The 24,647-nt window shown below is 50.6% G+C and overlaps 2 protein-coding genes across 6 annotated transcripts in view; one reads left to right on the top strand and one right to left on the bottom strand.

Annotated features, from left to right (window-relative positions):
- DIAPH1 (diaphanous related formin 1) overlaps positions 1–4,634 on the top strand; it is a 93,178-nt gene extending 88,544 nt beyond the window's left edge. The window contains 1 exon segment of the mRNA XM_032849948.1: positions 2,661–4,634. Coding sequence (XP_032705839.1) covers positions 2,661–2,818 — 158 coding nt within the window. The 3' untranslated portion in view covers positions 2,819–4,634.
- A 3,766-nt stretch (positions 4,635–8,400) lies between these two features.
- Positions 8,401–24,647, bottom strand: part of LOC116862587 (protocadherin gamma-C4) — a 30,236-nt gene continuing 13,989 nt past the window's right edge. For 4 of the 5 annotated variants that reach the window (XM_032849952.1, XM_032849950.1, XM_032849949.1 and 1 more), the window contains exons 2-4: positions 22,456–22,514; positions 14,225–14,313; positions 8,401–8,779 (exon numbers count right to left, since the gene is read on the bottom strand). In XM_032849952.1, coding sequence (XP_032705843.1) covers positions 8,553–8,779; positions 14,225–14,313; positions 22,456–22,514 — 375 coding nt within the window. In that variant the 3' untranslated portion in view covers positions 8,401–8,552. Of the gene's footprint in view, positions 8,780–14,224; positions 14,314–22,455; positions 22,515–22,731; positions 22,754–24,647 lie in introns of those variants that run through there. The other variant, XM_032849953.1, reaches the window with a different exon arrangement.

Below are 24,647 nucleotides of genomic sequence, written 5' to 3' on the forward strand. Positions count from 1 at the left end.
GTTAATAATCCTCCCTGATCTAATATAGTCAAATTATGTATCTGCTTTTATGGCTACTTTTCGGTAGTCTCAAATACCCAAGCTAGGGAAAGAAGGGGAAGAGTCACTTTCTCTGGATTGTTCAAACTGTTGAGTATAATTGGAGCCCTGAAGACAAAGTAGAAACCGGAATTCTTCCGTTTTGTTGATTCTCTTTCCAGTTCCAGCTAAGAGCTTTCTCATTTCTGGTTCTAACCTTGGGCCATATCATGGCCATCCCTAGGCTTAAAAGCTAAGTTTTGGTCTTCTCCCCACCTACCATCCACTCTTAGTTTTGGTAATGCATCAAAATCTTTTGGAATCTAGAAAATGTAGAAATAGTACTTGATGAGGTACAACTGGTGTCCTCTTAAAGGAAGAAATCAAAGAGAAACACCACAAGACAGGCCACACTTGAACTCTGACTTTTCCCATGTGCCCAGGACAGGTGTCTCTGAAGACTTGATGTTCTTTTTCTTCTGGGGTCTGGAATCAGGAATTCTTTCAGCCTAAACAACACTCCTTCAGTCACACACAAGTAGTTGGCAGTATCTTCTCAACTGCTAGAGACTGAATGCACAGGAACACCAAAGTGACACCAAGCCCCCGCCTTTCTGGACATGAGTAGTAGGGTCTTAGAGAAGGGAGTCCTTCAGAAAAGAGCTAAAACTAAGTGACTTTCTAGGTGCAGACAATGTAAATGCAGGGTACAAGCCATGTGCTTGCTTTCCTGTGTGGAAACTGCACCGGTTTGGCTCCAGACTTGGCTGGAGAGACTAAAAAGATAGAAGCATCTACCTGTAGATCTTCCAGTGGGGGCTCCTTTTCCTCTCCTTTCAGTCACTGAGGCCAGAGCATGTGTTTATAATCCAAGGAGTGGTTTGTGTGAACGGCCTGGAGTCTGGGTCCCGTTCCTTCCCCCTGGAACCAGATGATGAGCGCCTGTGCTGGTCGGTCAGGGCCTTCACTCGGCCTTCTCCTCTTGTTAGACAGTCCGTTGTGCCCCTGGGAGGAGGAGTTGGAGGAGGAGGAGACCCATACATTGGTAACCTGTGGGCATGCCGAGTGCTCCCTGATCTGCGGGCGGCCTCTGATGTGTGCACACAGTGGTGCTGCGTTCCACTTCTGGGGAAACTGGCAGCCCTGCTGAGAAGCTGACCCTGTTTGGCTTCCACCCTGCCATGAGCTGCTTGCTGGTCTAAACAAGGTGCAGGCTTTCCAGGCGCTTTGTTGACCTCCTCCTCTGGACCTTGCCTTCCTGTGCATGCCCGTCCTGCCCTCTTCCTCGGGGAGGGCTAGGCTCATTTCACCTGTCCCTGCTTCTTTAATGCTTAGGCGCTGCTTTCTTCATTCATCTTTCCCATGACCCAGCAAGCAGGGTTTTTTGAGGTATAAGTCAAATGCTTAAAATTCACTCTTTTTAAAGTATATACTTCAGTGGTCTTTAGTATAGCTACAGGTTTTTGCAAACATCACCACTAATTCCAGAATAATATCTAATTCCCAGAAAGAAACCCCATCCCCATGAACAGTCATTCCCCCACTCCCTGGCCATCATGAATCTACTGTCTCCCTGGATGTGCCCCTTCTAGACATTTCATAGAAATGGAATCCTAGCACATGTGGCCTTTGCGTCTGATTTCTTTCATCCCAGGCAGGCGGCTCTTGGTGTACATGTGGTCTCTCTGTGCTGTTTGTAGGGCATGGGAAGAGGCAGAGAGCATGAGGTGGGCAGAGTCCCAAGAAACTGCCTTTGTGTTAAAGACACTGGTGCCATAACTGCATCCCATAAATTAATGGGAGAGTCTTAGGGGTGGCTCCCAGAAGTTAGACCAGAAACTCATGAATTGGTTGGTTCTTCTCTTCCTGTTTAAGATGACAGCTGGAGCTTCACAATCCCTTAGCCCACTGGGCTGAGATTTCTTTGTAGGGGCCCGTCCTTGACCCTAACTCTGCCTTCCCTGACATACCTTTCCTGACCCACCCACCTCACAGCCACATACATACCTCATAGGGCCCTTGAAGAGGTGGGAAAGAGCTAGGCGTGTGGGCGTGGGGAGAGGGATGGAGGGCTGGTGGGACATCTGGGAGCCTGACATGCATGCGGGGTCACTGCATGGCTGCTGCTCTGTTTCTTGCTGCAGGAGTCGCCCCAGGCAGCCTGAGGAAGGCCTTCCTCTGCTTGGGACAGCCCTCCCCAGGGTTCACTCCAAATGGTTTGGGCCTGGGAGATTCCTGGAAAACTGTCAAGTAAACAAAAATAATACTCTGTACCAAGCCTGGGTCTATTTAATTTCAGCAACCCAGTGATGAGTAAACCCATTTTGAGTACTTGATTTCGCCTTAAATTTTACACAAACTTGAACCACATGTGTCTGTCTCAGTATACTCAAACCTATGCAGCTTCCACACAGGAAAGCAAGCACACAGCTTGCACCCTCCATTTACATTGTCTGCACCTAGAGAGTCTATTCCATGTGTTCTTGGATCTCTGCTCCTCCTCCTTTAAAGTATTGGCTTCTCTGAACCAGATCGTGCAGCCCCCTTTGCATGGCCTTGGGCTGAATGTCTGCTACAGAGAAGGAAAGGGATTAGAAATTGGGCCTTCTGTGGACAAGCTCTCTCATGTCTTCTCTTTGCAGCCAACAGGAAGGCCGGGTGTGCAGTCACATCTTTGCTAGCCTCAGAGCTAACGAAGGATGACGCCATGACTGCTGTTCCTTCTAAGATGGCCAAGAACAATGAGGGAGTCTCCACAATCCTGGAGGAAACCAAGGAGTTGGTTGGCCGTGCAAACTAAGCTGGGGCCTGTGGCCATAGCAGCCCCCCGGGGCGCTCCAGACTGTCTTGCCCTGTAGCCTGTGCCTAAAGGGTCACGGAAGTATTCTTCTGCAGTGGCTGCTCCCACTATCCTGACCCTTTTTCTCTGGCCTGCCGCTCTCTGTACATCACACAAGCTTCAGCTGCCTGGAGGCCAGCAGGAAAGGGCACTGGGGGTCCGGGGGAGGCCTGAGCCCGATCCAGCCAGCCCTGGCTGTTGTATTACCAAAGCAGGCTCCTTGTTTGCTGCCTTAACCCCAAGTGTCTCCTCTCTGTCACCGAGGCCTTGTCTCAGACCAGGCCCCACCTGCTTTTCCAGCCCCTGCTTTTCCAGTGGGCTTTCACCTGGGTCAGTCTTGCTGGGTGTTTTTCTTTTGTGGTTTCTCCAGCCCTGAGAACAGCATGGGGCTTGTGAACCTTTGGGCTCTATCCCCCCTTTCATTGCTGTTACCTCTGCTCTGCTCTTCCCTCTCCTGGTTGTTATTTATTACTTGTGGTGTGACAGTGGGAGCCATGCCTAGAGAAGTGGGGAGCAAACCCCATCCTTACTGCACCTTCCTCGGAAAGGCGTCCCAGAACAAAAAGGACCTGAACCACTTGATCTATTCCACCGTGGCCAAGGGCCTGTGGGGAGGCAAGGTACAGAGGCATTGTGGGACTTATCCCCAGCCTGCTGCCATGTTTGAGGACCCTGCCTCTGTGAACTCTCTACCGCTGCCCCAGGCGACTGAGCCACAGTCACTCCTCACACCTTCCCCAGAGCTTTGGTGCATCTCATCTGGAGTATGGGCTGTACTGTGACCATCCCAACACCTCAACCTCTGTCTCCAAGGAAATGGGAGGTGGAGCCTCCTGGCTGAGAAATTGTTTTGCAAATGGATCTATTTTTATATGAGATTTTTTTTTTTTTTTTAAAGAAAATATTCCTTCCCCCTTTCCCCTTCATAATGTAAGAGGCTCTGATGGCAGGACCCAGCGACCCTGGGGTTTCTCACCACAGGCCTCAGTCCTGAGCAACCCTCAATCCTGGACTGCCACGTCAGCCCTAAAGCCTTCTGGGCCCTTTGAGGCCAGTGCAGATTCTCTCTCCCATTATCCAGTTTTGGGGCAGGAGGAAGCTCTTCCCTGACATAGCTGTACCAGGCCTAAGAATAGTGGGAGCTCTGAGACCACAGAGTTTTTATAAATGTAATATATTTATCAAGCCAAATGTGCAAATGCTAACTGGACACTGGGCAAGGAAGCACAGGAGTGTGGCCACATGGCATCCCCGCTCCCTTCTGAACAGTAGGCAGGCCAAAACTGTTCAGTAGCCCTGGCTCCAGGAAGCTCAGATTCTCTGGCTCAAGGTGACACTTTGCCCTCCTTGTGCTTTTAGCTTCCCACCACAGGTAAGGAGAGAACATGACACGGTTAGGGTTTGACCCAGAGTGAGAGTTGTTGGAGCAAAGGGGGGACTTATGTGACCTAAGGGTTCCTGCAGGGAGGCCTTCAGGCCAGGAACCAGGGTGCTGGTTGCTACAGCTGCCTGTGTGTGAAGCGGCAACAGCAGGTCCTTTGAGCTCTTCCCTGGAAGGTGGGGGTAGGTAGGAGGCTGCCTCCCTGGGTTCCTTCCTCCTCCCTGCTGATATCTGGGGCTTTGACCCTATCTTTTTTAATCTACTTTTGCTAGGATGCATTTAATAAAAAAAAAAAAAAAAGCAAACCTATTTCCCTTGCCTTTTGGGCTTCTGGGATGTCATCACCTCCAGTTTATTGGGTTTGTTTCCAACTGTTAATAAAGCATTGAAACAGTACTACCTTACTGCCTCTTTTGTGAGTTTAAGCTGTTTTCCAAAGCCCTGTTTGACCTGACAAAAGTTGAAGGTGCCAGGGCGCCTGGGTGGGTCAGTTGTTAAGCAACTGCCTTCAGCACAGGTCATGATCCCAGGTCCTGGGATCAAGGCCTGCATCAGGCTCTCTACTCTGCGGGAAGCCTGCTTCTCCCTCTCCCACTCCCCCTGCTTGTGTTCTCTCTCAAATAGATAAAATCTTAAAAAAAAAAAAAAAAGTGATGGGGCCCAGTTCTGCCCCATCCCCCTTCCACATTGCTGCCTGGGGGCTTGGCCCTTTTCTTGAACTCAGTTCTAGCTCCCCCACCTCCTCATGCTCCCAGTACCTGCAATACCTGTGCCTCTTTTTACTGAGGGAACCATTCTCCCATCTCCCCTCTTCTATCCCTGTCCTCCCATTCCCACCCCAACCCCCCTCACCCCCCTTCCCCTTTTTTGGTGGCCACAGACTAGAACTTACACTGGGGTAGAAACCTGAGCCTGCCAGCAGAGGTCAGAAGCCAGAGGTCATGCCCCAAGGGACTTGCTGCTCAGATGTGCATGTTGTGACCTGCACAAAGGAACCTCACAAGCTATGAGCAGACCCAGAATAGAGAGCAGAGGCGGAAGAGGACCACAGAACCATTCGGACAAGCTCTAGAATTGGAAATAAAATCCTTTTAAATAGCCCTGGAGCCTGGGCAGCTGCCTCCCAGTCATGGCGGGGTGATGTGGGGGTGGGCTGCCTTCCTCCCCCTCCCCCACCGGAGGCCACGCGTTTCTGGCTCAGAGCTTTACAGGCGCACATACCAATTAGGGGACCAACCGCAGCTGCTCACAGGCTCTGCCAGTCTACTGCCGTGCCTGGAATAGAACCCAGGCAGCCAGCACCCCGCCCTCTGCAGCCTGGCTCTCAGAAACAAAACCCTGCTTCCATCTCAAACCGTGCACCACCACCCTTCCTCCTACGCAAGAAAGTCGCCTCCAGATGTTTCGTTGGAAGGCTTGGTTTCCATGACAACAGACCGGGAGCTGGCAGAACATGTGACCCGGCTCTGAGAGAGCCGATGCGCAGAGGAAGCCCAGAGACAGCCTCCTTCCAGCCTGCGGTTAGGCATCCCCTCACAGAACCTCACCGCCCTCCGCTCCAGATAACCCCAGTGGGTCTGCGTTTCTGTCCTTCCGCTCCGCCTTCTCTCCTCTGTACTTCCTGCAGCTCCTCTGACTGCAGCAACCTTGAATCCCACTGTGCTTCAAGGAAGCAGGCAGAGGAGGAAGGGAGGGGAGGACTACCAACTGAAGAGTGAACGGAAAAGCGCGGCGGGGAGGGGGGGCGGGGACGGGAGAGGACGATCTGCGTCTGCGGGCAAGCTCATTTCCTACACACTTTTCAATACCGACACCATTGCCGCCTCCCCAGCAACAGGGATGAACCTTCCAGTTTCCTTGGTTTTGCTGCAGCGAGTGGGATGGTGAATTCCAAATGGGTAAACTGAGGCCCAGCCTATTATAGACTGGGCCTCTAGAGAACCGCCTCCAGCATGCCCTCCCAATTCCACAGTGTTCCCAAACTCACTAGGCAGCGGGCTTGGAAGGGAATTGGCAAAGGGGCATCCCCCCTCCTCCGGAGAAGCCCCCTGAGAGCACTCTGGGGTATTCATTTTAGCAGGGAAGAGGCGGGAACTAAGGAAACGTCCACCACCACCGCAAGATTTCCAGCCGGCTCCAACGCACTCCCGCATCCGCCCCCCCCCCCCCCCCCCCCCCCCCCGGGAGTGTCCTCTTCTGCCTGGAGACTGGCGCCTAGAACCGTAGCGGAGATGGCGCAAGCACACGGACACCGCACACCGACTGGCTGTGTCCCGAAATCCCCGCCTCCGCCACAGACCCAGAAGCCGATTACACACAATGGAACACAATCACAGCTGTACACTGTGACGTCTAACAGGACTGCAAGCATACAGAGCCACACCTGACAGCCAGAGACAGTCTCACAGGTAGGGACACAAAACCAAGACGCAAACGCAATCATCGCCTTGCGAGCCCACCCTTCTCCCAGCACACGCCGCTTAGCTCGCCGCTTCATCCACACATGCCCGGAGCCTCCATCCCTTACACAGAACCATTCAACCTTTCAGAAGAAACCTTTTAATATTTTTTTTTCCAAAGAAAAAAAGCCATATAAATATTAGAGTATAAAACTTGCGTGAGACACAGGAAAGGGAGTGGGTGGGGAAGCTACGTGACTATGCGAAGTAAAGCACTTATAGGAGTCAGTACAGGGGAGGGGTCGCCGCAGCGCGTGGACACAGCACAAAACACAGCACGGGCCGCCGCAGGCGGATTCAAGGACAGACGGCTGCGCGGAGCCTTCTGCCCGCCCACCCGCCACAACGGAAAAGCACACCGCACTACACTATTGGCTATTCTACACCAGCCGAAAGAGGGAGGGGGCTCTACACTACTGTTAGGGCTGGGGTGGGGTTCTTGCACAGCCCCGCTGGAGAGACAGGACTGGGTGGGGGGTGGGCAGAGAAAGGTCTATGCACAAGGAGGCACTGGGAGACTTTAACCAGGCTCTGGCCACTAGAGGGCAGACGGGGGGAGGGGCGCCTGGGCAGTGGCCTTCACAGAAAAGAAATGGCACCTGGCAAAATGAAGGAACAGAGGCTTGGGGAGTGCAGAGGCCCTGTGGAGAAGCTCTGATCTGGGGCTGAGACTTCCTGTTCACTTGGTCCCAACTCTAGCTCCATGCCTCCCCAACCCAAGGACCAAGAATGGCCCAGCTGACCCTCCCTTGCTGCTGGGGCCACAGTGACTCTTCTAACAGTGGCACCTCTGGGGTACCCAGCACCCACAGAGGGCCCTCTGACCTCTCCAGGGCATCTGGTCCTAAACATCCTCAAACCTTCCCTGGACTATAATGCCACTTGAAATCCACTGATGCTAAAAGCTCAGCCCAAAGTTTACTGCCTTTATATGGTAAATGAGGGTCCAGCCTGGTACTTGGTTTATGGCTAGAACTGGGAATCTGGCCAGTACCCTGGGGACATACAGAGCCTTCTACAAGACCCTAATAACCAGTAAGTCAAGCTTTGTCCATCCCCACACCCTTCCCTTCTTTATCTCACCACCCCATACTGTCTTGGAACATGCAGTGGAGTCTCTTGTTTGGGGAGGGGGAAGTCAACAGCATGCAGTGGGAACACCAAACAATGAGAAAGAGAACAAAAGACTGGTCCCAAGGGCTTTGGGAAGAGGCATGGTAGCAAAGTGCCCTCCCTAAATCCAGCAAGCATCAGTACCATGGGAATGGTAACCATGTCTCCCAAAACTTGAGCTTGGTCCTGGGGCTCTGGAAGGAGATGAAAGGACTGGCACCAAACCATGCTTTGGGGGAAGTCTGAGAATTGGAAAGGCCTAAAGGTTATGATGCCCTTCCAACTCTTCAAAACTATGAGCCTTTTTAGGTCACCAGGTACCTCAACACCCCAACCACCTTACTTGAGAAAAAGGGGCTGCTGAGGGAGTGGGGTAGGATGGGTAGGAGGAAAGCAGGGGATGGTAGATGGGCCTGATTAAATTTGGAAGATGGCAAAGTTCAGCTGTAACTGAAGGGGGTGTGATAAATGGTGTCTACACGAACCCCACTACCCCCATGGGCACAGCAAGTGATTGGATGGGGGTTCCCAGCAGAACTCCCTTTGCATATTCAATCCCTTGGGGGCAGAGAGGGGGGTGTTGACTGGGCACTTGTTTCTGTTTCCCAAGGGGAGCATGGCCTGGATCCCTACCAGTATCCTGGGGGTGAGCCCTGAAAATCCAAGGCCTGGGTACAAGTAAGGAAAGACTGGGCTGGTTGGGGTGGGAAGCTGCCCTGTGGCTCCAAGCCTGGCCTCCAGATTACTTCTTCTCCTTTTTGCCAGACTTCTTCTTGTTGCCGTTGCCACCTGCAGGAGTCTTGCCATCTCGCTTGCCGGCTGCATTGGTCAGTGTGGCATTACTGCCTGGGATGTAGACATTCTGTCGATAGTCGGGCACGTGCTGCAGGGTAAACTGAGGCCCATAGCGGGCACTTAAGCCCATGGTGCCAGCACCTCCTCCCAGGGTGGAGCTCCCATCAGCAGCTTCTGCAAGAGACAAAGGAAGGTCAAGAGCTAGACTCTGGGTCAGCAACAGTCACTCTGTTAGAGCACAACCAGTTAATGAAGGCCTGCAAAGCACCTGGCCCTGATCCTGCTGAGTCCCGGGAACGTCCTCTCTATTCACAAGGGGCAGAGGAAAGTGAGACATGCTCCATCTGATGCCCAGCTCTCTTACCTACTGATTTGGGGCAAGTCTACCTGGACTCCCCTATGTCTCTTCAGTCTTCTGATCTGTGAAACTGGTTAAAAACAGCATCCACCAGGGCACCTGGGTGGCTCAGTTGGTTGGGCGTCTGTCTTTGGCTCAGGTCATGGTTTTGGGGTCCTGGGATCGAGCCCTGCATCAGGGTCCCTGCTCAGTGGGGAACCTGCTTCTCCCTCTCCTCCCCTACTCGTGCTCTCACTACCTCTGCTGCTATCTGTCTTTCTAAGAAATGAATAAAATCTTGGGGCGCCTGGGTGGCTCAGTGGGCTAAGCCTCTGCCTTCGGCTCAGGTCATGATCTCAGGGTCTTGGGATTGAGCCCGAATTGAGGCTCTCTGCTCAGTGGGGAGCCTCCTTCCTCCTCTCTCTCTGCCTGCCTCTCTGCCTACTTGTGATCTCTATCTGTCAAATAAACAAACAAAATCTTTAAAAAAAAAAAAGAAATGAATAAAATCTTAAAAAAGAAAGCATTTTCAGATTTTGGTTAAGGCTGACCAAGATTATGATGTACACAAAGCACCTAAAGAGTGCCTATCATGTGGTAAGGACTTAAAACATACTAGCTGTTACTCTTCTCAGGGCTGAGTTAAAAGCTCTCAAATCCTTGCCCTAAGCCCTCTCTGGTGGCCACACTGGATGAGCTCCTGGGGGACTGCAGCCAGGCCCTGTTGGTCCTTCTCTCCTTGGGCCAGCGCCCACAGCGCCAGTATTGAGCAGTTCTGTTGTGTGGGGAGGGGACAGTTCCCAGGCATTCAGTTTGGAATAGTACCAGCAGCTGACACCTATTCCTCGCCAGGCACTCTGCTAGAGGAGCACACAGGCTCAAAGGCCTTCACTTCCACAAAGCAACCCATTGAGATATGTGGGATTTACCCTACTTCACAGATGAGGAGAGCAAGGTCCAGAGAAGCTAACTCAAAGCCACAACAGCCAGCATGGGTTAAAGCCGGGGTGTATCTAAGCACCCACTCTCAGGCAGAGTCCCCACCACCCCCAGCAGTGTGGGCGGGTCCCTCCCTCATCCCTCTGCTGGGAGCTGAGCTGGAGAGAAGACAGGGCTGAGCAGGGTTCTAGGAGGCTAAGAAGGTGACCAGGGAGCAGACAGAGGAGGGAGGGACGACGCAGACAGAAGCTCAGAGTATCAGAGCTGGGTGACACTGGAGAACACCTCAAGCCCAGCTTCCCACCCAGCACAGGAAGAAATGGGGTCTAGGGAAGTACAGATGGGGGCCCCAGCTCTGCATCACCCTGGGCGCTTGTTGGAAACGAGACTCAGAATCTGCACCTTAACAAGATTTCCAAGTGATTTTGATGCACACTGAAGGTAAAGAAGCACAAAATCACTTACCTCACTGGGTTTTTGTGAGGCTTCAATAGGACAATGCTTTGTGCAGTACCCAGGCCAGGCCTCAGTGCTCCGTGTGAGGTGCAGCCGCACCCCCCTCACCGCCATAGGCCTTGTGAGCGACTTCGACTCTACACACCCCCTGACCAGGCCAGCAGGGAAAACCAGGAGCTGCCGCACCTCAGACCGAGTTCACCAGGGCTTCTGCGGGACTCCTCTGGCAGCAGGAGGGTTAAAGCCCCGGGAAGTCCCAGCCCAGCTGGCAGATGTGCTCCCCTCCTTTACTCCACCCTCGACCCTGGGAGTGGGTAGAGAAGGTGACTAAAGCCAGAGAAGCTGACTAATCCTGGGACACTAACCAGGGATTGAGAAACCGGAACTATTTTCTAGACCAGCACTAGAGGGGGAGGGGAGAGGAGAAGTGAACAGAGACGGGAAAGAGGAGCCCCAGCCTTTCTGCCTCCCCGCTCCCACTCCAGGCACTCAGGTTTCTACAACCTCCATTTCAAGTCCCAAATCTCAGGATGTGAGGGCTTTGAGGGTGTGTGTGAAAGAAAAGTCGGGTGGGAGGGAGCATCTGCCCACTTCCTTCTTTCTCCAGGCTGGTCCCCTCCCCCAGCCCTTTCATTCCACAGACTTTCCACAGTTTCCCTAAGTAACTCCAGGAGGGAGCCAAGCTCACCCGCCCCTCCCCTCCAGCATCCCCCATCCAGCCTGGGAAGGGAGGGAAGGGGGAGGAGGCGCAGAGTCGGCTTCAAAAAGCTAGGATTCCAGAGTGATTTAGGGTCTAAAGGGAAGACTTCAGAGGCGCCAGAGAGGGAGAGTGAGGGACGGACACACACACACACACACACACACACAGGCACACACAAGAAAGGGAAATAAATGGGGAGAAACAGGAACAAGGGAGGCAGGAACAGAGGGGCACAAAGGGCTTGACTGGGTAACCGAAGGCCAGGCCCACCCACATCCTGCACGCACCCTAGATCTCTGAGGAGCACCCAAGGAGGTGGAAATGACAAAGCCAGTTGTTGTCACTTCTTACCAGAAGCAAAGGCCCGACATTGGCCCATGGTCCCATGGGGGGTGGGGTGGGCACTGAGGTTGGGCTGGAAGGAGAAGGGAGAGGATGTGCAAACCCAGAGCCTAAGACAAAAAGGCTGACACGGGAGTTCCTTTTGGTCAGCTGTGCCACTAAAAAAACTAGGTGACCCTGGCAGAGGCCCTGCATGATTCAAGCCTCTGTTTCCCCATCTATAAATCTGAGGGGGAGAAGGTAGACTGTGGACAGATTCTACAGAAGGCGTTGACCTTCTGTAGAATCAATTCTTCAACGGCCCCTCCTTCTACTTCTCTGACACACACAGTGAGCAGGGACCAAGATCTTTTCTATTCCCAAGAGAAACATTCTTTAAAAGGCAGCAACAAAGGGCTGTCTGGCTGGCTCAGTCACTGGAGCAAGTGATTCCTGACCTCGGGGTTGGGAGTTTGAGCTCTGTGTTGGGTGTAGAGATTACTTAAGGGTAAAGTCTTCAAACAAAACAAAACAGCTCAGGCCTGAAGGTGGGAGCAGCATGGGCCTCCTCTCTGGCTCCTGGCACCCAACCTCCCTCCCCTCTTTGCCCTTCCCACCCCAACCCAGGGCTGAGACAACTCCAGACAGGGAGGCCTCATCAAGCTAGACTAGGGCCAGTTGAACCACAAACCAGAGCCTCCTTGAAAACACACTTCCCCCCAAATGTTTATTTAAAAAGCCTCCCAAGTGCACTTACTTTCCTTCTTACTTACTCTCCCTCAGCAGTGCCTGGCTGGGCTGCACTCCAGAAGCCTCTCGGGCTTCAGGGCAGGGAAGCGGGTGTGAAAGTGAGAGTAGGGCCTGACCCTGCCACTTCAACCCTCTGGATCATTCCCCAAGGCCCACGGTGGGATCAGGTCAGCTGCTGTGTGGGCCCAGGAGGGTGGAGCCCTGGCAGGGAAGCCAGCCTGCAGTCACCCAGGAAGTTATGGGCCATAAATACTGATGCCATTTCTGTTTTTTAAATCTGGATTCAGGCCAACAATCCTGCTTCCTGGCCTTAACGCTAAAAACCACAACAGCTAAATATACCTGTTTCCTTTCCTCAAGAACCTGACTTGGCATCTCCCAGACCCATCTGCCTGCCTCTTTCATACTCAGTATTGAGCCTGTCCAGGAGTACAGCACCCCAGATCTGGGCCAACTCTGTCCCAGAAGACTGGCCTCCCCTGTCACCTCCCTCCGACCCCTGCAACCCTACACCTACCATGGGCCTGACTTCACTCAGCCTCATAGACATCCGGGAGAGGCTTGTCAGTTTTAACCAAAAAAAACCCGCAGTGTGCTTGATTAAATTTCAACTTCAGATAAAAAATGAGCCATTTTTTATATAGTACGTCCCAATACTAATGTTGGGGGCCTACTTATGCTAAAATACTATTTGTTGTTTACACGAACTTAAAATTAACTGGGCATCCTGTATTTTATCTGGCACCTCTAGTCTGGGAGTAAAGCAGGACAGTAAGAGGAGTTCAGCCTCTGCTCCAACTCAGCTAAAAGGGAAAACGTAGGCTGCATCTAAAGGCAGATGTGGTCACTATAGAAGAAAAAGCATGAACCTGGGAGTCGGACTGTGTTAGAATCACCCATGTGCAGCTCTAAATAGGGACCCCGGGATCTCTCAGTTCTCTCATTTGTCAGATATAAGTAAGCAATCACAGATCAGCCTTGCAGAGCTGGTAAGAAGATTAACTGATGTGAGGCCCATCAAGCTTGCCAAGCATGCACCCGGGACAGTACGTAGGTGTGCTTTCAGTGAATGCTGTCCTGATTCTACCTGGCTCTCTACCAGCCCTCCACGAGTGCTACAGGACACGCCTTTCACTCCACTATGTAAGCCCAATGCCTTCATCCTCTGACAGCCTCCAAGGAAGCCTAGGATTTGCAGTTGCTGCAATGAGTCCTTATTAATAGGCGATATTCAAAATCTGCCTTCTACGGGTCAATAAGGATAAGAATTAATCAACTTTAGCCACTGCGTATTGTGCCCTTACTCTGTCATTCCTATGCTGAGGCCTGACATTTGGCCCTCACCACACCGCAGTAAGATCTGTCAAAGTGCTTGATTTATAGTCAGTGAAACTGAGGCCCCCAGGGGCTGAGTACCTTCCTTAAGGACTCACAGCTAAATGTGGGTGCCAGGATTTGAATCCAGGGTGGCCTGCCTCCAAAGCCTGTGCCCCTAAGTACTAATATCATTCTGTTGTTTTGTCTCCCCAGCTCAGGACCCTTTTTGACTCTTCAGGGACAAAAACCCTCCGCAGAATCTCTATTGCATGAGAAGTTCTCTGTTAGCCTTCTAGGAAAACCCAGCTACAGGTGGGGTCAACAAAAAAGAGAAGGGCTCTCACAGGCCCATGTGCATTCTCTCACGCCCACTTGTATGGACGGAAGGCTTGCATGTGCCAGGCCTGTGGTTTTGTGCTCTCATTTAATCCTCATGACAACCCGTGGAGGCCACAGCCTCCATTTTCTGGGCTGAAGAAGGGTTAGGGAGATTAAGCCAACAGATCAAATTCCCCAAGAGCATAAGTGGCAGAATGAAGCTCTGACCTATGCTGTCCCCTGCTGAAGCTGGACTCTTAATACTTCTGCCTACCCCCGCTCAAGAAATCTTTCCTTTTCAGCTCCCCTCGAGGCATCTTGGGAGCCTTAGCTCTTTCTCTCTCTGGCTTTTTGTCAGGAATGAGGAGTCCCCTCAGAACAGCTAAACAATCCAGAGGTGCCATGCAGGTGGATGGCCAGTCTTGAGGCCTGGCCGCTCGAGGACTGCCCCAAACCCCACACGCAGAGCTGCGCAACTCACCACTGGCAGAGGCCAGGATCATGGCCTGCAGCATCTCCGTATCAAACTGGTTGTTGGGCCATGTGCCGGTCTCATCCCCGTTCTGGGAGCTGCGGAAGAGAGAGTGGGGTGGTGAGGACAGCCTCCCAGACCAGCACAGGCCATGCCCCTCCTGTCCTCTCCCAGGGAACCCAGATCTAGCACCCTATGTCTCTGTCCCAGTCCCACGCCAAAAGAGGGCCCATAGGATCAAAACATGCAATGTTTGCAAGTCCTTTGGGAAAAAATCCCTCTGCTGAGCACACTTGCTGGTCTTGCACCATCTATACATAGCAATCCTTTTCTGAGGCACTTCCCTAATTCCTCAATCTCCCTCTCACAGCAAATCCAGCGCAAGCAGTGTTTTCTAGACCGCCAGTTCCCAACCTCTGCTTTGGTAACATGAATAAAATTTGTCAGAGGGGATGCCTGAAGCCCACCCAGACAGCCCGGCACCTCCTTGGGGCAGCCCCAGTGGCCCTGTTCCTGCTGCTGTGGCTGTGTGCAGGAGGCAATGCCTGCCTGCCTCCCAATGAAGCACCCAGTTACCACCTTGAGACACTCCGAGCACTGAGGAAAACATGAGATGCTTGACAATCGTTAACAATGCTAACCTATAAAGGACCCAAAGGAATACCAACACAACTTGGATTTTTCCCACAGTGACTATCTCCCTGCTTTGTTGGAATCTGGAAGTATGACATTATTTCTGTTTTTGAGGGGAGGGGACACCCTGACACAGACACAGTCTATCAGGTGATCCTTGGCACCCTCTGGCACACCAGAGTTCCTCAACAAACTGCCTGGATGAATGGGGAAAAAAGTCCATAGAGAGAGTTAGGTTACTATGAGGGAGGGATGGGGCACTAGGGGACCAGCTGCAGGGAGAGAGGAAGAGAGAGGGAGGGAGGGAGCACGAGAGAGTGAGTGCAAGCCAGAGCCAATCACAGTCTGTGCATTCCATCACAGTGGGTGAGCGCAGCCAAGAAATGCTTTATAATTTTTCCAAGTTCTGTCCCTGCTTATGATTTCCCCTGATCTGGGATTCCCCATCCCCAGGAAGGTAGACTTAGTCTTGGGCTTAGATCAGAGCAAAGGTGCAGTGTGTGACCTCTACACCATCACATCCGACAGAGAGTTAGAGTTGGAAGGGAAAGTAGAAGGCTCATTTCTCTTTCTTCAGAGTGAGAAGAGATGGAATTCTGTGTCCATTTATTCCACCAACATTTACTGAGCAATGACCGTGCACCAGACCCTGCGCTAGGTACTGGGGTTATAGTTGGGAACATGTCCAAACTAGTTTGTCTCTATGATGCTCACGGTCCATACTTAGAGGCTGACATTAAGTTAAGTACACAATTATTCAATCATGACTGTGACAAGGGCCGTGGGGGCAAAAAGCAGGGTGGAGAGGGAAGTCTTCATTTAGTAGGGGGCTAGGGAGCTCAATCAGTCCAGGCTTCCTTGAGGAAAAGGGAAATTAGAAGACAAGGAATTTAAATTGGAAGAAATTTCCAGGTGATTTGCAGGACAATTCTAGTTAAACAAAAGTATGAGGAATGACAGAAAATCACCACCTTCTAACCAGTCATCAGTGACTACTAAAATATTAAAAGTGGAAGTTTGCAGCACAGTCTCAAATACCACTCAGAGTACTTATTAACCAATTCTTTAAAAGTAGCTTTGTAATGGAGAGATAGGGAGACCAGTTACCTAAGTGAACAAAGTGAGTATCACCAACACCTGGACAAACAGACACGAAAGCATCCCCCAGGTAATGCAGTGGGAGGCTACCCAGTGTCGTACAGGCAGTATTCCTAAAAAAACTGTTAACCTAATTTCACTGTGAGAAAATGCAAGGCCAGATTGTGGGACATTTTAAAAGACAACTGGCTTGGACTCTAAAAAAGGTCTGTCATGAAAAACAAAGTAAGGAGGCTGTTCTACATTAAAGGGGATGACAGAGATATGGCAAGCAAATGAGATTCATGCTCTGACTGAATCCTAGATTAAAAAAAAAAAAAATACCAGGGGTGTGGCTGGCTCGGTCAGTAGAGCATACAAGCTTAGAGTATGAATTCAAGCCCCATGTTGGGTGCAGAGCTTACTTTAAGAAACAAACAAAAACACCAAACAGGTTAAAAGACATTTCAAGAATGTTTATGAAAATCTGCCAGTGGACTATATATTATTACTGCATTAATGTTAAATTTCTCAAACGTGATCATTCTTTTATGGTTTATAGGTTGAATGCTACTATCGTTAGGGGTTCTATACTGAAGTTTTTCAAATGTTATGATGTCTGCCACTCTCAAATGGTTAAAAAAAAAAGTTTAGTGTGTGTGTGTGTGTGGAGAGAGAGGGAGATAAATGTGCAAAATATTAACCATTAATTAATCTAGGTAAAAACAGTATTCCCATGTTCATCACACTATTTTTGACAAGTCAACTTTTTGACAAGCTTGAAACATTTAAAAGTAAAAAACTGAGAAGAGAAGTGAAGTATCTAAGAGAAGGTGTAGTGCTCGGGGATAGCGCTTTCCAGGTAGTGAGAGTAACATGTCCCAAGCCTCTGAGGCTCGAAGAAGCTTGGCCAATTCGATGGGCTAAGGGAAGCCAGTGTGGCTGCCCCAAGGGGAGATGGTGTGAGGGGCTGAGGATGTAGAAAAATGGACACTAAAGATTTCTAGTCTCATTCTAAGAGCTCTGGCAAGTCACTCAGGTGTTTAAAGTGGGGTGGGGGGTTTCACGGTGAGATTTAAGTATTTAAAGATCCCTCTTGCTCCTGGGAAAGGACCAAGGGTTAAGGGTATCTTTGGGAGGACAGGAGCCCAGTGGTGGGGCCTCAGCCAGCTCTGTCTCTGTGGAAATTCAGGGATCTTAACTTGAAGCCCTGCTGAGCTGTCACTGGGCCTGTTAGGCACAAGGTTGAGGCAGATGGGCTCATGCCTAGGTGAAGAGACTGACTGGGATAGAGTGGGGAGAACAAAGGTCAAGGAGGAGAAGCAGGAGAAGGGCTCCAGGGTGAACAACAGGGTCAGACACCAGGTTAGGAAGATACCATGTGAGGACTGGATAATGCTGTTAAGGGAATAAAGGTGAGGGAGGGGCTGGGTCTGGAACCATGATGGGCTGGGCTATGGGGAGGATTCTTGGATAATGGTTGAATACTGGAGGCTAAGAAGATGAGCAGGCTGCCAACTCTGTGAAGCTGGGCACGAGATAAGTAGAGGGGGAGAGATTTCTTTTTGAACAATTTGCTGAGAACTTCCTATTCTCTGGGTTCTGGGCTGACTAAATTACATAGAATTTATATATATATATATATATATATATATATATATATATATATATATATAAATATATATAAATAATGTGGTTATATATATTTAGTTTATATACAGTTTATATTTAGTTGTTATATAGTAGCTATCGCTCAGTTAGCTTGCCTATTTGAGCCTCAGAACCACCTGCAGGTAAGTATTACTATGATTCTCTCTTTTCCTGCAGATAAATCCAGGGCTCAGAGGGGTTGAGAGTTGAGAGACTCCTGAAGCCACACAGCTGCTAACTGGCAGAGCTGCAACCTGGAAAAGGCCTGGTAGGACTCTAGCCCATGCTCCTCTACACAACACCATACTGGGCTTCCCCATGGAGGCCCTGGAGCCCTGGAAGCGGGGATAGGGGGCTCTTCCAGGAATTGGGAGATGGTGGAAAATAAAAATGGAGGAGATGGACTATCTCTAATTGACCATTTTCCAAGCATCCACAATGTGTCAGCACCCGTGGCAGGCCAAAAGACGTAAGAGCTGAGGGACGGAGTTCTTGCCCCAAGGAGATTGGATTGCGGTGTGCTAGATATGTGTGTGGGGAGTGGGGGTAACAGCCCAGAGGCTGGGCTGTGAAAAAATGCTCCCTGCAGGAGGAGGCAAAGAGGGAGAAATCTGGGCAAGTCACCTCTGATAACAGCCTGGATTTAACTGTGTTAAAATATAAACACATATGTATTTTTTGACACAGTAAAAGCCTGTCAGCTTTTTTAAAAATAGACATTTTGGGGCACATGGGTGGCTCAGTGGGTTGAGCCTCTGCCTTCGGCTCAGGTCATGATCCCAGGGTCCTGGGACAGAGCCCCACAACAGGCTCTCTGCTCAGCAGGGAGCCTGCTTCCCCCTGTCTGCCTACTTGTGATCTCTGTCAAAAAAATAAATAAAATCTTGAAAAAAAATGCACTATGTCCAGATGAGGAGCTATTAGGCAACAATTAACTTCTGAAAATTTTGTTCCTGCCATGGGGAAATTCTCGTGGCATACTGCAAAGAGAACACGAAGAGGTGATAATGCTGATGGAACGCAATTACTAGAGGAAAAAATGGTGAGAAATATACCACCTCACTGGGAGTAAGAGTTCATACTATTTTGTGAAGAAGTTTGTGAACAATTTAGGTGAATCGGACTTTAAAAAAAAAAAAGAAAGAAAAGAAAAGACACCTGTGCAGGTTGTTTGAGTGCACACAAAAAAAAACGGTTTAGAAATATACATATGAAAATGTTAAGGAGCTTAAGAGATTTGAGACACTGAACCAAATACAAAATGTGGGCCCTTAATTTGGGTAAGTGCACAAATGAGTTAACAGACATATAATTGGGGAAATGTCAATATAGACTGGATATCTGATACTAGTTTATTAGTATTACTTAGTATTAACATATTAGTTTATTAATATTATTTTGAGTGCTTATGTGTTAAAAAAAAAAAAGAACTATCTGTTAAAGACAGTGAAGACTCAGATGAAACGACAGGAAGGCTGAGATCTGTCTCAAAATAATTCAAGGGGGTAACAGGGTAGAGATCCAAGTGAAACAAAGCAGGGCATTAGCTGGAGCTGGACAGTGGATTACAGAGGTTCATGATACCATACTCCTTGTGTACTGATTGGAAAATTTCCATATTCAAAAAATGTCAGTAGCGGGGGATCTCTGGGTTGTGAAATGTGAGTGCTTTCTCTTTTAAAATTTTCCTCTATTTCTCATGCTTCTATAATGAGCCTGTATTTTTTTATAAGCAGTCAAAAATAAGATGCTACTTGCCTGCTGAGTGACGGCCTAAACTGAGGGGGAGCAGGGCGAGTGTCTCACCAAGGAGAGGGAATGGAAGGGTAGGGAGAAGCCATCAAGGGAGTACAGAGTGGAGTGCAGGAGAAGCTAAACGGAGACTCTCCTTCTGTGCAGAGACTGGGAACAGCTGCAGGGTGGGGCCTGGGTTACAGCCTGAGAAGGGGCAAGTGGTTTGCTGGGTTCAGCGCCTGAGGTAATAGCCGCTGAGGTAAGAAGCTAGAAGGGTGACCTGAGAAGGGATACTGGCTGAAAGGAGGGGCACCTGGCAAGAAGGGACTTCACAACTTGGCCTTTTCCCTTTGGTCTAGGCAATGTGACCCAGTGCTGACTTGAATTGGGTTTCCTGGAGAACCCAAGAGCAGCCCTGCTCTGAAGCTGGTGTGCCAGTAATCAAGACGGTAGGGAGGGAATGGAGCCGAGAAGCAGCGGAGGGCCAAAACCACGGTTAGACTGAATGAGAAAAACCTCCCCTCTTCATCCTCTCACTCCAAATTACTCACCAGAATGGCAGCAAAGAAAGAATTCATCAGTCTGCTGATCCTGAGAGACCTTACCACAAGGCCTTTGCTCTTCCCTCCCTCTTTCAGATGGTTAATTCCTACTTAGCCTCTCAGCAACACCTCATCTCCTCTCAGATGACCTCCAGTTCCCCGACCAGATCAAATCCCTACTTTATGCTCTCACCACCAGGTACTGCTCTTCATAGCACTTGGGATAACTGCAATCTTACATTTATTTTTTATTTTTGCTTAATATCTGTCTCACTCAACATATGGTAAATTCCTTGAGGTCAGGGAGCAGGCCTATTGTATTACCTCCCACACTCAGACTCCGACCTGGCCTCCAGGAGATGCTTACTAACTCAAGTTAACTAAAGGAAGGGAGCTTTCTCTTACATCTCCCCAAGAGGTTCTATGTGTATTTCAGGCTACCAAGTCTCATTCGATGAAAAGGGACTTGAGGCAGGGATAAGGCGCTCAACCCGGAGGGCATATCACAAGCAGTCTGTGGGCCCTCCAGGTGCAGCAGGCAATTCTGCTTTAGGATCAGTACACAGGCACAAGCTGACCAGTGCGCCTTACCACTTTGGCTCGTTTCCTCCTGGAGGCTTGCTCTATACTCACATGACCCTCTTCTTCACAGAACTTGCTATGATTCGTAACTAGACGTTTGTTTAGTGTGATTTGTTGTCAGTTTTCTGTCTCACCTGTTGGATTGGAAGTCTATCAGTTCAAAGATGATGTCTGCTTGTTCATTCTTGCAGGACAGTGTTTAGAACAGGGACTGACTCAAAGTAGAGGCCCAATAAATAAGTGATGAATGAATGAACACCTGAGTGAGCACATGAATGACCTCACAGGTCAGTGATAGAAAGGCTGGCAAAGCCACTGGGGCAAAACAAGACAGATGGGGTCAAGGGAGGGGCAAGGGCAGTCCAAGCCATCTGGCTTGGTGCCTCCTAGGGGCCTTCTAGGAAGTGTCCCAGGCTCCCGATATACATGAAGGACTGTGGGAGGCGGAGGCTCCACCGTATACCAAGCTCTCCTGGGTCCTGGGGCAGTGCGGGCTCACCATCTGCAGCATGCGGGGATATGTGGGCCATAAGGACCTGGCCAGCAAGGAGGCAGGGAAGGGCGCCTAAGTTCTGCCCACCATCCCACTTCTCCTGGGTTCCTTGGACTCCTCAGGCTCCTGACTTCTAACAGGGAGACCTGGCCCCAAGCCCATCCCACTCCTCTCAGACTAACTTTAGGTCTTTCTATAGTTTCCTTCCCCACCACCCACAGGGGGTTCCTGTCTCAGCAGGAATTCATACTGGATTGAAATGAGCAGCTGGGGCAGCTGGGATGGGAGGGTGTGTGCTGGTAAGCACTGATCAAAGACTCTGTGTGTGAGGAGTAGGAGGAGGGAGAGGGGCACGTGTGTACTGGCTTGCCCACAAGCACAAAGAAATAAGAGACAGGATAAAAGGAAGACAAAGAGAGATAAAGAAAGAGTAACAGACTGAGGCTCAGGGATGCAGAGACAGACAGACTATACACTTAGAGAGACCTACAGAGAGGGGCAGAGACAAGGAAAGAGAGACAGGCTGAGAACAGAGAGGAAAACAGAAATAGCAAGAGATTAATAAACCAAGAGACTGGAGACAGAGGAACACAAGAACACTAAGCAAGGGGGAGAAACAGAAAAGAGGTCAAGGAAATAGGGAAGCAGAAACAGATTAGACTAACGGAGAGTCCAATTTATTTATGAACTGCACCATTTCCTGAGCACCCAGCATGGCGGGGGCGGGGGGTGGTGGCAGGGGACACAGGCACAGTTCCATGCAGGCACACACAAATGGCAGGGACTAAGATGCAGCTCTAGAGACAGAAACTAAACTAAACTAAACTAAATAAAGACAGAAACTAAAGCAGAGGCAGAAAGAGAGGAAGAGGCAGAGACTACAAACTGAGACTGAGGGCAGGGCAAAGAGGTAAGAAAGAGCGGCAGAGACGACAGGCCTATAGGTAGAGAGGCAGGACCAGGTGTGGGCTCTAGGGCAGCCTGGAGCCAGGACCAGAGAAACCTGCCCCTTGAGCTTCCTGCCCCCTCAGGCCTCCCTCCAGCCACGCAGTTTCCACCTTCCTCCACCCTCCTCCACAGCTGCCTGGCCTCCCTCACCTCTGGCCCTGCTCTTTCCTGCTGACTCTGGAGGAGGCTCTGACTGCTGACAGCACCTCCCCTCTCCTCCTGTCCCCCGAGTCTGCCTGAACCCCAGCCCAACCTGGGGCAGGGGGACAGAGGAATTAGATGGGTACAGAACACTTCCTTTCCCCCCAGAGACCACCTGAAGACCAGGAGATAGGAAAAGGTTCACATGGGGAGAAGGGAGGGGCTGAGTGTGTGGAATGAGCTTTCAAAAGAGCCAGAGTGGAAGCCTCTTCCTTCTGGGGTCTGTGTACCAGCCCCCAATACACTAAAACCTCCCTGAAATCTGGAACTGAGGGAAGAAGCCATTTGTAGCCAATGCTGAGCCCTCCCCCACCTCCTCCTACGTCATCACGGAGAAAATGCCGCAGAGAAGAGGGTGGGCTGGAGAGGCAGTCACCTACCCGCTGGTGCCAGGTCTCTGGGCCTGAGAGAATCGCCAGTCCGTGTTGGGCGGGGCTTGCTGTGGAGAAAACAGAGGGAAAGGGGCTGAGTACTCACAAGCAGTCAGAATGTCACCAGAGCTGGGGCTGGGCAGGGAGGAAAGAGGGGCATGGACACAGAGAAGAAAAGAGGATAAGAGGAGGGAGGGGTAGACTCATCTTCAAAGACAAAGCATACCCCAGGTCTCAGAGGTCTGAGGTACCAGAGGCAAAGAGATAAAATAATATTGATCTGACCATATCGAGGAGCAAACCCAGAAAGAGCCCATTCCTCCAAGCCCACTGACTCAGAACCGCTGAGCTGAGGTTCAAGGGCAGGAAGTATCTTCTGTGGAACTCAAGGGAGGGGCCCAAAGAATCACTCCCCCCCAGGAGATTTTCATGAGAATTCCACCAGCCCTAGAAAGAATTTATTCAGCTCCTCAGCTGGGAACAAAGCATCCTTGCAGCAAGATGGCTGCTGCTCCTGGTAACCCTTTTTGTGCCAGGTTGTGTTGTAACATATTCAGAGGGACACCTCCTCCAGGCCCTTGGCTCTCGACGATCCCTTCCCACAGCTAAACACATTATTAATTTAGGAGTCATGCCAGACTGATTCTTTGCAGGGCATCCAAGCCCCAGGACACCTCTCACCCACAGAACTCTGCCAGACAATGGCCGTGACTGAGGAGGAGAGAACAAGGCTGCTCTGTCTGGGATACAGAAAACTGCTGGGATGGAGCCCAGCAGAGATCAAGCTTCCACAGCCTCCAAGCAGAGCCAGCTCAGTCTCCAGGGCTCCTAAGGGGCTGATCTGTAGTCATGTCCCACCTGGAGGAAGGGGTGGGACTTTGGCCAGATGCTTCACTCCTGAGTCCAGAGAGTACAGTACCCCGTCACACATAGACACGTGCGTGCGCGCACACATACACACACACGGGACACTCTGAGAGCCGTCTCCTTACCGGTTCTGAGGTGTACTCGTAATTAACTCTCACGTTCACTCCCAGAAGCAAAGGAGACATGTGAGCATCTCTGATTACACTGGGGAGAAGACAGACCAAGGCTGCCAAATGACTCACCCTGAAGCTCACAGGTGGCAGGGATCTGAGCAGAACCCAGAAATTTACCAGCACCAGTCCTGGGCCACTGTGGGAAAAGGCACTGAGATGCCTACCCCTCAGCCTTAGACACAAGAGAATCTACACAGAGATACAAGAACGATGATAGACTAGAAGAGAGTTGCTGGGCAAAACTCACAACCTACATAAGGATGGCGGGTCCAAAGCATGTTCAGTGAGGGCTGCTGAGATAAGGAGCCCCAGAAAACTTTTCTCCAACATATAAAGCCATAAAAGAAAAGAATCGCATCTGTGCCCCATCCCAGCAGATGCAGACTACCCTCCCGTCCTCCAGCTTTACAAGTGCTAATGACTCAAAGTACAAATTCTGGAGTTAGACCTGAGCTAGAGTTTTCCCTAGCACTTCCCCTGCAAACTTGAGCAAGTCATATGACTGCGGTGAAATTCAGTCATAGGTGAGGAAGCTAGTATCTGTCCAACAAGAATGTTGGGAAGAACGAGTATGATGTGGTACAGTAAGGCTCTCTCAATCAGCTATCACATAGGGGTGTTGTTTCAAACTAGAATTCTGATTCGTTAGGGGTGGGGAGGAACATAACTGTAGTTTAAATAAAAGCTCCTGAGATTGTGCCAACTTGTGCCTTTTACTACTATAGCTGCCAAACATATGAGGGCTCCCTGGCATCTGGCAGAGGCTGGGCTTTCTATCAGGCCAAGAAGGAAGGACATGACAGAAGATACTTTGGTCACTCCCGAAGCCCTGACCCTAAACTGCAGGAACACCTCAAGATTACGACGGAGCCAAAAGCCTATCTCTGAGTGTCCAGGGTCCAGGTGCTCCATATTCCCACTTCCTGCGTTAGGGCAGGCAGTGACTGTCACTGAAGTCCCAGGCTGCCTATCTATCCAACCCTTGGGCCACAGGGTAGCTCAGCCAGCCCCCGAGGCTTCTGGGCTGGAGGCAATACTGACCTCTGCTTGGAGCCCCAGCAGGATAGAGCAGCCCACCCTGGCCCTAGAGTTCCCAGACTCATATCCTCTTGTACAGAGGTGACCTGGTCTAGCCCCAGGTGGAGGCAGGAAAAGGCTCCT

Source organism: Lontra canadensis, unplaced genomic scaffold (genome assembly GCF_010015895.1).
Source record: "Lontra canadensis isolate GAN:19392208 unplaced genomic scaffold, GSC_riverotter_1.0 scaffold270, whole genome shotgun sequence".
NCBI lineage: Eukaryota > Metazoa > Chordata > Mammalia > Carnivora > Mustelidae > Lontra > Lontra canadensis.